General features: G+C 45.3%; 1 protein-coding gene and 1 long non-coding RNA gene across 2 annotated transcripts in view; one reads left to right on the top strand and one right to left on the bottom strand.

Moving 5' to 3' along the window:
- The window catches only part of LOC123138437 (COBRA-like protein 7), a 6,546-nt gene extending 5,477 nt beyond the window's left edge, over positions 1 to 1,069 (top strand). Inside the window, exons 3-4 of the mRNA XM_044558414.1 lie at positions 296 to 580; positions 673 to 1,069. Coding sequence (XP_044414349.1) covers positions 296 to 576 — 281 coding nt within the window. The 3' untranslated portion in view covers positions 577 to 580; positions 673 to 1,069. The remainder of the gene's footprint in view (positions 1 to 295; positions 581 to 672) is intronic.
- A 7,515-nt stretch (positions 1,070 to 8,584) lies between these two features.
- On the bottom strand, positions 8,585 to 10,350 carry LOC123138435 (uncharacterized). Its single transcript, XR_006469157.1, has 2 exons — positions 9,035 to 10,350; positions 8,585 to 8,935 (listed from the first exon to the last, which is right to left on the bottom strand). It is a non-coding gene; the product is annotated as an uncharacterized lncRNA (long non-coding RNA).
- Between the last annotated feature and the right edge of the window lie 1,153 nt (positions 10,351 to 11,503).

The following is an 11,503-nucleotide window of genomic DNA, read 5'->3' as shown; positions in this document are numbered from 1 at the left end:
ACTGTGCATGGATTAGATAAGGAAAAGATCAATCTTACCCTCTTAGTTTTTCATGTTTTGGCTTTTGGCCCCTCCTGAGATTCCTGCCTAGCTCCGCCACTGTCCAGTCCTGATAATCTTGAAGGAGATGTTGCTTAGTTCTGTGTTTCAACAGTTCCAGATCTTTCTTGAGTAGAAGTTTCCAAGATGTGATGCTAGGTTTCCAAGATGTGCACTCAATTTTCAAACCTGCATACCATACCATAACATTTCGAGTACTCTGAATTCTTGCAAGACTAACATCTCGAATTTGCAGACGACACAGGCCTCTTCTGGGGGCTCCCAAGCTTCAACCAGATGTTGCCCCAGGACGGTACTGTGCAGACAGAGGTCCTGCTGAGGAAGGGCAAGGATTTCAGCTTTTCTGGTGGGTGGGCACTGCCTAGAAAGATATACTTCGACGGCAGCGAGTGCACGATGCCGCCACCAGACGACTTTCCCCAGCTGCCCAGCAGCAGCCCTGTTCAGCGCTTCTCAGGAGGGCACAGGTGGTTGGCCTCAGGGGCCGTCTTAGTGCTTGGACTACTACTGACTTGAGCAGGTAACTAGTTGTGATCATTTGTAATAAATAGATGCACTGTTGGCAGATTTCTCATCCCATCATGATATTTCAAAATGTGTGGCTATTTGCAGCTCTGGCGCCGCCCGCGGGACCGAGACGTCATTGACATCTTCATTGCAGGTCTTCGGGCGATGGCTCTCCGCTTGGCGCCTCCACTTCATCCACCACCTCCGGAGCCGGATTAGGCACTTGATACCGACGCACTAAGGCATGGCAAGGCCACTTGAGGCGGCTCCCTTGGCATGCGCCTCCTTTCTTTCAACCCTATTGTCCTATGTTTGTGTACTCTGTATATGTGTGGTGTGAATCTTTTTGTTGGATGCTTATGACTATGGTGGTTTGCTTGGATGCATTTTCATGTAGTTTCGGTTGTCAACACCATAATGACTACTCATTTGGTGTGAATCTTTTTGTTGGATGCTTATGACTATGTTTGTGTACTCTGTATGTGTGTGGTGTGAATCTTTATGTTGGATGCTTTTATATACTCCCTCCGTCCCAAAATAAGTGACTCAACTTTGTACTAACTTTGTACTAAAGCTAGTACAAAGTTGAGTCACTTATTTTGGGATGGAGGGAGTATTTAACTTCTGTTTCTTAGCATTCATATGGTAAATGCGGAAAGTATATGATCCATGTTGAAAAGTATATGCGGCTGCCACTTGATCCATTGTATGGTCAGAAAAGCAATAGTAAAAATTACTAGAACATGATATGAGGGGATGTTTCCTGTTTGTGAAGAGAGACAGCAGTAATATGGTCCATGTTCATGCATCAATTGATGAGGATGCTTTGTTTGTTATTGGCAATCGTTGTGCTCAACAGTCTTTGTGTCAGTGGAGAGTTTCCCAGTCTCGAATAAGGCTCTAGGAAGGTGACACTAGTCGGGCTGAAGCCATGGTTTCCTTGGGAATGTTTCTCTCTAGAAGAACTTTTCAGCTTGTCAATTTTTATGCAGTGGTGTTCTACTGTAGTGGTCGAAGTGATTCATTTCTTGTAGCCATTGCCCTTGACAGATCAAGAAATTTCCATGGATCATTGCTTGGTTGCCATGTGCCTTCCCTGATTGTTGAAGAATGATTGCTGATAAGTTTTGCAATGTAACGATTGTGCTGGTGTTCAGATTGGGAATTTTTGTTCAATCCATGTCCTGTTTTGCTGCTGCTAGGTATGCTCCAGTAAGCAAGTACACATTTATGAATTACAGTGTTGCAGCCACTTATGTCCAAGAAAAGGAGACCAGTTATGCTAAATGCTATGTTATATTGGTTGCATGGTGGATACAAAACTTATGCAGTGTCAGATTCCATGGTTACAACCACCGCGGAAGGGTGGTTTCTAGTTTTGCCCTACTGGAAAAGCCTTATTATATATGGTTATATGTTTGCACAGATTCAATGGGAGATTGCATGGTTGATTGGTCCCTTACAAGCCAATATTAGCTCCTTCAAGGCATACTCTAATTCATGTGGTTTTGAGTTGCGGCAATGGAGGATTGCTTGGTCACTAAATGATGCATTTTTACAGCATGAACTTCTATCTTGCACTTGTGGAGCTGTTTCATTCTCTGTTTCAGAACAAGTTCAAGGGAAAATCGCTTGGTCACTCTGCTATGATTTTTCTGTCCTCGACAACATCTCAGTGTGGTTCTTATGTGAGTGTTAAGCAGCTGTGGTTTGGTGCAAATTTTTTGAAAAGCATGTTGAGTTCTCTAATGACAAATCTCTGAAAATCATGGTTCAGTGCTCTTTTCTTGAACTGGTGAGCTACAAATTCTCACAAGCTTGTGCCTCTGACTTCCATAATGTAGTTGTGTTGTGCATTTGGGGTTTGCAGTAACTCACCTGTTAGCCTGGAGACATTCTTGGGTATTCAAGATTTGCAGAGAATTGGGTGTATGTGACCAAGCTTACTACTGCTGCAAATGCTTTGTTGCCGACAAATCTTATTTGCAAACCATAATGGAGTGCTCTGCTATTGAATTGATTGCCTGGTGCCCTGTTCTCTGTGTTCGGTGGATGCATCCAGCGCATTCTTTTAGAAGCTCGGATCATTGGTACGTGTTAGGTTTATCAAGTGCCTTTCTTTTGATTGAGGTTCTTCATACGACACTGTTATAACAACCTGGCAGGGATGGAAAGTCACAAATGGGTATATAAAAGAATGCCATGGGATCCTGGTGGCTGTGCAATTACCCCGGGAGAAGTGCAGGTTAAATCTCTGTCCATGCAACATATTAACATTGAAGGAAGAACATTGAGGAAGAGGAACATACTACATGCTCTATACTTGTGCCTTCCTTTGGGACCCCGGCGGTTTGGAATGGTTCGGCTTGGGGGCAAGCCGAAATTTGTGGTGGGCGGATTGTCAGCAACCTACACTACTTTGACGGGTGCTGCTATTGGACTTGGGCCGCTCAGAAGCCTTTATGCACTACAAATACAAGGGAGATGGCATGGGTCAATTTCGCTTGGACGGAACGGCTGCTTCGGCGGAGGCTAGGCTTGGTTAGAGTAGTCCATGTACATCGTCTTCTCCTCTGCTCTCCTCCTTCCTCTCAATTACTCTCTGAAATTCGAGAGTTGTAACCGAATCCATGGTTAATATAGTGAATTGGTACTGAGATCCTCACACTATCGCTACCCTCGAACCTCCTGCTTAGCCGGGGCGGAAACGGTGACGGGGCGCAGGAGCCGCGTGAGATCGGCGGCCGCCATTGCCACCCATTTCCTACCTGGCTGGCACCCGCTCCTCCCCTCCTCCGGCCGATGACGTCCAGGTTTAGTTCTTGCTCAGAAATGTTGATATAGAGTTGCAAAAGTAGAATGGAGAATGCCTTATTAGCAAGGGATGAGTTCATAGACATGGTGCTCACAAGAAGGGCTGCTGGTGATTCCTATATCCTTTGGGCAGCAGAGGAGAAACCATATTAAGAGAGCATCAACAAGTTCTATCTTACTCAAGTGACCAAAAGATGAAATAATCATTAAGTAATTTGTGCAAGAACAATATTAATAAATTCATTAGTTCAGAAAGAGTGAAGAACAATATTAATCCATATAAAGACAAAAGAAATTACCTCCTTCCATTCAGTAACACCACCATGTACACACATCATATAACCTGCAGGTTTCAATTAAAATAATGGCCTCATAGAAGTTGTGGCGTAGTTCTAAAAGGTTGGAGGGGATTTTCCGATATTAATCCATAAAGAAAATTCCGCGCTCTTTATTCTTTCTCGTATATTTTCTTAATATCCTGTAACTCCATCCAGATAGTTTATATAACAAGTAATTCGCACAACAAATAGTTCACACCCTTAGACCCCCACACTCGCTGGAAGCAACATGTCACGCATGGCTACTATTCCAAAAGAGAGCAGTGGACATTAGTCTCAAGGATTCATATCCAGACTCAAAATTCTAGCTTTCTTGTGCATGCTAAAAGAATGACACTAATTGGACTCTGCACCTATAGTTTTCTGCTTCAACGGGTTAACAAGATTCATGTCCAGAATCCAAGTTCCAGCTTTCTTGTGTATAGAAAGAGGGACATACACTAATGCTCCATTGCCTTCTAGATTTATTACATTTAAAAGTTACTACCTCCGTCCTGATTTATTAGTCCCCTTTGTAATTTATGCTAAATTTTGACCAATGATTTAACTACCAAAATGTTAGTGCATGTCAACAAAAAATATATCATTGGATTCGTGTTTGAACATAGTTTTCAATGATATAATTTTTTGTGACATACATAAACATTTTGTTAGTTAAATTTATGGTTAAATATTAGCACAAATTACAATAAGGACCAATAAATCAGGACGGAGGTAGTAGATAGTAGAGCCGGTTCCTGCATGTCAAGTAAATTTTCCGCAAATACTGCCCTGTAATCTGTATATATCGTTAAAGCTGTATTGGGATTATAGCCAGCAACTGAAGAAATTATTATAACAGATGATCCCTTCCTCAATTGTGGTGTGGCATCCTAACATAAGGAAAATGGGAAGTGATGAATTGTGCGACAGTTATTTGTAGAACATGCATATTAGGATTTAAAATACAGCATTAATTCACCTGAAGTAGAAGAATATAACCCTAGTTTGATGGTAACTAGATAAAATACCACAAACTGGTTTTTTCTGTGTTATATCTAATTTGTTCCTCTTCTAATCTGTAAGAGTAGGGAAGAATTTCTTGCTACTGTGGATCCTTGATGACACTCACACTAAATGTTATATCACCACCACCTGGTATGCATATGTCCATCTTTCTCTCCTTTTAGCATTCGCTTCTGAAAGTCATTATTCTAAACATGATTTTTTTTCCTTCCTGTTAAGTATTGATTTCAAGTTTAGGACAAATGTGGGGGCTTTGCAGGCGTTTGAACAGTACCCACGCCTCCTTCTGACCACCCTGTCCTGCCCAAAACCATTCTCCCTCGCTCGTGCGCATTCCCGCCTGGTGCCAGCTGCCCGCATTCATGCCGCTGTAGAGCTAGCCGCTCCCCATTGAAGTTGGATAGAGAGCGGACGCGACCTCTCACTAGCGCTGGCATTGAAGCAGCGCCCCGGCCGAGTGCGCCACCCACGACGCGTCCCCGGTGTCGCGCATGTTCAATGCCGGAGATGCATTACTGGACGGGACGGGGCGGATATGTACCATGCCCATTTAATACCCTGTACGTCCGTATGCTACCATTAAACAGGCCCGCCGATCGAGAAACCCACTCTGGCGCCGCGCATTAACGCAACCAGACGCCTGGCCTCACCGGATCCGCTATTTAAAGGCAGCCACACCCGGCTTACTCCACGCCACAACACAAGCCGCTCCACATCCTCCTCGCTTTCACCAGATCCGCCATGACTGCCGGCGGCAACACCCTATGGGAGAGCCTATCAATGGAGACGAAGCGTGAGCTGGCCGCCCTTGCGGCCACCTGGTAGAGCCGCTGTGCCAGGCGGATCGTGGCCGACATGCCGACCGTCTCACCCAAGGTCTCCCACGACGAGGACAACCCGTTGATGGAGACGGGCTCCGAGGACACCGCACCGGAACCTGCGCCTGTGCATGCCTACTTCCCCATGGAGCAAGCGCAGGCGCACTACAACGCCGCCATGGCGGAGGAGCTGCCTGTGTTGGCGCCTTTGTTGACATTCCTAGAGCAGCACCGTCTGGCGGAGGGCCAGATCGGCGGCAAAGCGCGCGGGGGAAGAGGCCATGGCGGCCATGGCTGCGGCGAACCCCAACTTCATCGCGGAGCAGCATGCGATCTACGAGGCCGTCGCGCTCTAAGATGCCGCTCGACAGGAAGTGGCCGCCACGGAGGCGCGACTGCATGCGACCGTGGACAAGAACAATGCCAGTTGTGCCTCCTATGCGCCACAACTGAACTATCAGGCGGGCCGGTTCGACGACGACGGCGCCACCATTTGCATCGTGGATCTCACGTCCACGGGCGACGAACAGGTCGCAGACTCCCCCGAGAATGAATAGGGCACGGGAGGCGGCGGGGCCTTGTGTTCCATGTGGGTTGGTCTGTCTCCCGTGTTCTACTCTTCCTCGTCGGAGACCGCACATTCACTTCACAGGTCTTACCGCCACCATTCATGGAGATGGCAGATGGAGGAGGTGGTCCCCGGGGCGGAATAAAAAGGAAGATGGACTCTGGTCGGCCAACGCCGTAGGATAGATTTAGAGTAGGGTTTCTTTTATTTGTTCTCAATGTTTGAAATGTAATGAAAATTCGGTGTGTTTGCATCAATCTCGTCTGGTTTATATGAAAAATTCACCGTTTTGCACGAATTCGTGTCCATGAACTGGTCCCCTATTCGCGAACGGATGCAAGGGAAAATTTGCGGATTGCTGTTGAAGATGCCCTTAGACCAGATATTAGTTGCAAATTATTCTACCTGGCACCACCGAAACTTGAAAAGTAGATATAAGTGCAAATTATCCTACCAAATCAACTAGATGTAGAATTGAAAAGGAAAGCTCTAATTCTATTAGGATGAAAAGGATAGTATCGATTCGGTTAGGATTTTGTTGTAATTTGTTAAGGGGTCTGTTTAGGACACATCTAGATGTGACATAGTTAAAGCGGCGGAGTGGTGCAATTCTTGCCTAGCATCTGGCCTCGCTTAAATAGAAGGCGGACGGGAGAAGCTTGTCGAATGTTGCGTTTAATGACGTCTCGGTCGCGAACGGGCGTGTGGCCAAAGTAGGTTTCTTGGCTTCCACGCGGGTTTAACGGTGGCGTTTCAATGTGGCGAGGAGGCGTGTTCATCCTAGTGTGCAGCAGGCGGCGCCCTCGACAGGCGCACCGTTTCAATGGCGGAGGCAGTGAGAGATCGCGTCCGCCCTGAGTCATCTTGAATGTGGAGCGGCGCGCTCTATAGCGGCATGAATACGGGGAGCTGGCGCCGGCCAGCGGGTTTGGATGGGCCAGGGCGGTTAGAACAGGGCTTGAGAGCGGTCCAGACTCCTGCAAATCCCTCCCCACCCCCCACCCCACACACACACACACATTTGTCTCCAGTTTGCGGCAGAAACTATATCCGAACTGTGCTGCGAACCGATACATGACTGTGTTGGATGGCTTACGCAGTGCGGACAACGTGATCCAAACGCATGCGGGAGGTTTGCGGGTCGGCGTTGGAGACGCCCTTAGAGATAACTAATCCTCCAGTGTCCACACGCCTAACAAAAATACCCCAACAAATCATATTGTATACATGGAAATGAATAAAGAACATCAATACGTGCAGGAGAACCAAATAGGAAAATCTTTTAGTGGTTAACCCTCCAAGGCCCGCACGCCTAGCAAAAATCTCCCCAGCGAATCATATCGTTGATGAATTAAAAGAGACCATCAATGTAGGAGAAACCAACTAGGAAAATACTGATACTATACGATTTGTTTAAGCGTCTATATAAGCACTACTAGCAAAAGAGTCCGTACGTTGCAACGGGAGAGAAAACATAACACACACTCTTAACCCAACATCCATCACTCAAGATCATAATAGGTCCATCTCCTTTATTTTTGCGAGGCATCATATTTGTGTTGCCACTTATCCTCCTTCTCACCCTCGCCGGTGATGGCCTCGGTGTTCACACAAAACAGAAAAATACGTGTTTGAATATGTTTAATCCTAAGGCATCTCCCTCTCCTCCCTCTCCCTCCCTCCCTCTCTCTCTCTCTCGCGCGCTTTCTCTCACTCTCGCGATGAGAAATCTGTTGTTTTCCCCTGCGACATTTTTCAGAGGTACGCATGTGTAGTTATTGATGTTTTCTTTTCCCTATATTGTGATAGTGGGTTGTTTATTTGCAATTCGGGTCGCCGCCAATACAAAAAGAAAACGGATCTTACGATCTAAATTATAAGTTTGCTCCCAAAACGATATTTAAAAAATATTTAACAGGTAAAACTAACATCATATTTAGATTTCACATATTTTTCTAAAAAAAATTCATATATAATCTGTTAAATTCAAAGTTACGGTTTAAAAGATACGAATAATTTAGAAAATCATTTGTTTGACTTAAATCTATTCTAAAATAATATTTAAAAATACTTAACAGGCGAAAATAATCTCATATTCATATTCTATATATTTTTCTAATCAAATTTCATATATAACATGTTCAAATCGGAGTTATGGTTTAAGAAATATGGATGATTTAGAAAAACATTGTTTGACTTAAATATGATCCGCGGATGAATTACCTAAAACATCTGGGGGTTTCGAAAAATATAAAATAACGGTTCAGGTTTGACTTAAATCCGGACTGCGGGTTGATTTCAACAAAACACAGGCACTTTTGTATAAAATATAAAAAACGATTCGTTTTTAACTTAAAATAGGACTGCGGGTTGAATTCTCTGAAATAGAGGAACTTTTCTAAAAAATGCCATGACGGACGAAAGAAACCAAATTTACTTTATTATTATATAGGTAAAGATCTTTACCTTTATTTTATATATATAATAATAAAAAGAATAGGGTTTCGGTCGTCCGTCGTCGTGGCAGTTTTTCAAAAAAGCCCCTCGGTTTACATAAAATCAACCCGCAATCCGCACCTAAGTAAAATAACGATTCGCTAGCGAAAACACCAGCCGCACGTCCCTTCTTTATCCTGTCCTCTCAACCGCCACAATCGCGCCCCATCACCCGACGGACCGTGCCGCGGCTCCTCCTCCTCCCCCTCCCTCTCCGGCAAGTCGACGGTCACCACCTCGCCCCTCTCCGGCAAGCCGACGACCACCACAAACCAAATCAGTCCGCCGCTCGGCCTCCGCCGGTCCTAGCCTTGCTGGGAGGATGGCGGCTCCGTGAAAAAACAGAGAGAGAAGCGAGGATGAGAACCAACCCGCACAGCCCAGATGACCAAATCGTACGAGCGACAGAACATAAAAAACGAGCTTACCTAGCCGCACGACCCACAATCCAATCCCATCTTCCACCTCTAGGGCGCCGCACCCTTACCATGCCGCCGCTCGCCAATGTCCCAGCGCCTACGCCTTACCCTAAGTCCTAATAATCCTAAAGAAGGAGAGAGGGCTGATCTGAAGATACATAGAAAAAATTAGCCGATCCGAAGATACACGGAAAAAATTGGAGATGCCATTTGAGCTATAATAATCCTAAAGAAGGAGAAGAGCCGATCTGGAGATAAAGAAAAAATTTGGTGCAGCCATGGTGTGCCCAGCCTAGTAGATAGGTCGAGCTAATTTTGCCATATTGATTCATACAGAGATGGCCAACGATGGTACAGAGAAGAGCTCACGGAAGAGAAAACTTGGTGATTTCACCCAAGCCGCCCAGAATCCTTCCGCCACCGGCAGACGAGCAGCACCACCAGACCTCCTCCCTCGCCTCCGCCATAGGTCCAACCAGCCCCGAGCGTGCTGGCCGGCTGCTAGATCTGGCGAGCAACCGAGCCGCCACTGCATGCCAGCCCTGCAGCCCGCCGTCGCTCCCAGTCACCCACCGGGAGGGGCTCCACCACCACTGCACCGGTACTCCGCTCCGGCCCCGTGAGCCGATGAGCAGGCCGCCGCCGCCCCAGCCGCAACAGCAAACACACACACCGATGCTGCCAGAATTTCTTGCGCCACCTTTGGCAGCCGGGAAGTGGCTGGGTGGTGAGGTGGATGCAGAGGAGGAGGAGGAGGAGCGCTTGATGGTGAGGTAGAGGAGGAGGAAGATCGAGGCGGAACGGCGCTGGGTGGTGAGGACGAGATGAATGGCGAAGAGTAGAAGGGGAAGTCACTGGGCGTTCAGTGGGGATTTGTTGCTTGCTATTGCTTTTTTAATCAATTGTTGTTGCTGTACACCGACTGGAAGCTGCTGGATGCTATGCGTGCTAGCACAAAAAAATCGGGTGCTCATCCTTTGGATTTATGTGTGATCGTTAATGGCGCTGGTTGATTATTTGACGGTACCGAGCTGGCACACTTGCACTCTGATGGCAACAATTCCAACTTATGCCATCTGCTTTTTTTTGCGGGATAACTTATGCCATCTGCTGATATTCATGTTACTGTGATCTTGGAAATAAATTAAATATTATGCTGTAGTTCATAGGAAAGGAGCAGAAACCTGGACAGAACATAGAGTTGTGTTGTACCTATACTGAGAAAGGTTTGTAGATGAAACAAGTTATGATTATTAGTCATGGTATCTTTAGGAACAGCTAGAGTAAACTAGGTATTGTAATGTTGGACTAAGGATGGACCGTGCTCGGAGAAATCAAAAATCTGCTGCCCTCCGTGGCATAATATATCCAACATGTTCCAATTGTGATTTGCAGAATTTTTCTTGGAAGCGTATCGAGCAGGCCATATATTCAACAAAACTCTGAAACGACGCACTATGCCTTTTCTTGAGCGCGACTAGGTACATGTCAAAACCATTTTCCATAATCATGGAACCAAGTTTGGACCTGAAATGGTCTCACATAAAAGGAAGGCGAAAATGAATTATGGACTTGTAACTATGAACCTTCTTCTGTACAGAGATGTACACTACACACACGACTATGCAGTTTGTTAGAAAACAATTCTCTACCCACTTTGCACCTCACCGTCTTTTAGGAAGATTTGAATCTGTATGATTCTTTTGCACACATTAGAAATTTTTGTATCGACCAGATAAATTTAAAGAGCGACTGAATTTTGACTTGCACATTTTCTTATGAATAGACGATTCTCAATGGTATCATAAACTTTTTTGCTACCAAAGATCCTAAAATAGTGGAATCTGAATGGAGCAAAGACAATAAGCTTCAGGATAAGAACTCACAACCTCATGTCCTGTCTCACCTCCTATTTTAGATACAATCCTACCGGTTCATCATTTTTTTTTAGATTACCAGTTCATCATATATGTAAGCTGTTTGGAGGATCAACAAAAAGTATCGAAGGAAAGGAAGTGAAAATGAATTAACCCAGCCCAAAGGAAGGGAACGAATAGAAGATGCCTATATTTACTGAAATGGTGATTTGCAACTGTATGGTTATACGAGGACAAAGTGGGGTTTGGTTGGCTTTTTTTCCTCCTCTTCTTTGTGGACAGTGGCTGGATTGTTCTTCTGGACGTATGGGAAGGATTTGGATAGTATAACACAGTTACCGGACACTGCTGAAGATGACATGCTTACTGAGTTAGGTATGTATTATATATATTTATTTTCTCCCGTTGCAACGCACGGGCATTTGTGCTAGTAAAGATAAAGATATCAACGGGCAATATCGACCGTCCCACATTACCTACAAGAGCACCTCCAGAAGAAAAGAAAAAAAAAGAGCCAGGTAGTGCTTCTGACCATGGCGATTATGATGAACAACACAAAGGCTTTATGCCTGGTAGCTCTTATTTTTATATCAACCTGTAA

This window comes from Triticum aestivum, chromosome 6B (assembly GCF_018294505.1).
Source record: "Triticum aestivum cultivar Chinese Spring chromosome 6B, IWGSC CS RefSeq v2.1, whole genome shotgun sequence".
Lineage (NCBI taxonomy): Eukaryota > Viridiplantae > Streptophyta > Magnoliopsida > Poales > Poaceae > Triticum > Triticum aestivum.
The sequence above is the reverse complement of the archived record's forward strand: the minus strand, read 5'-3'. Positions and strand labels throughout refer to the sequence as shown.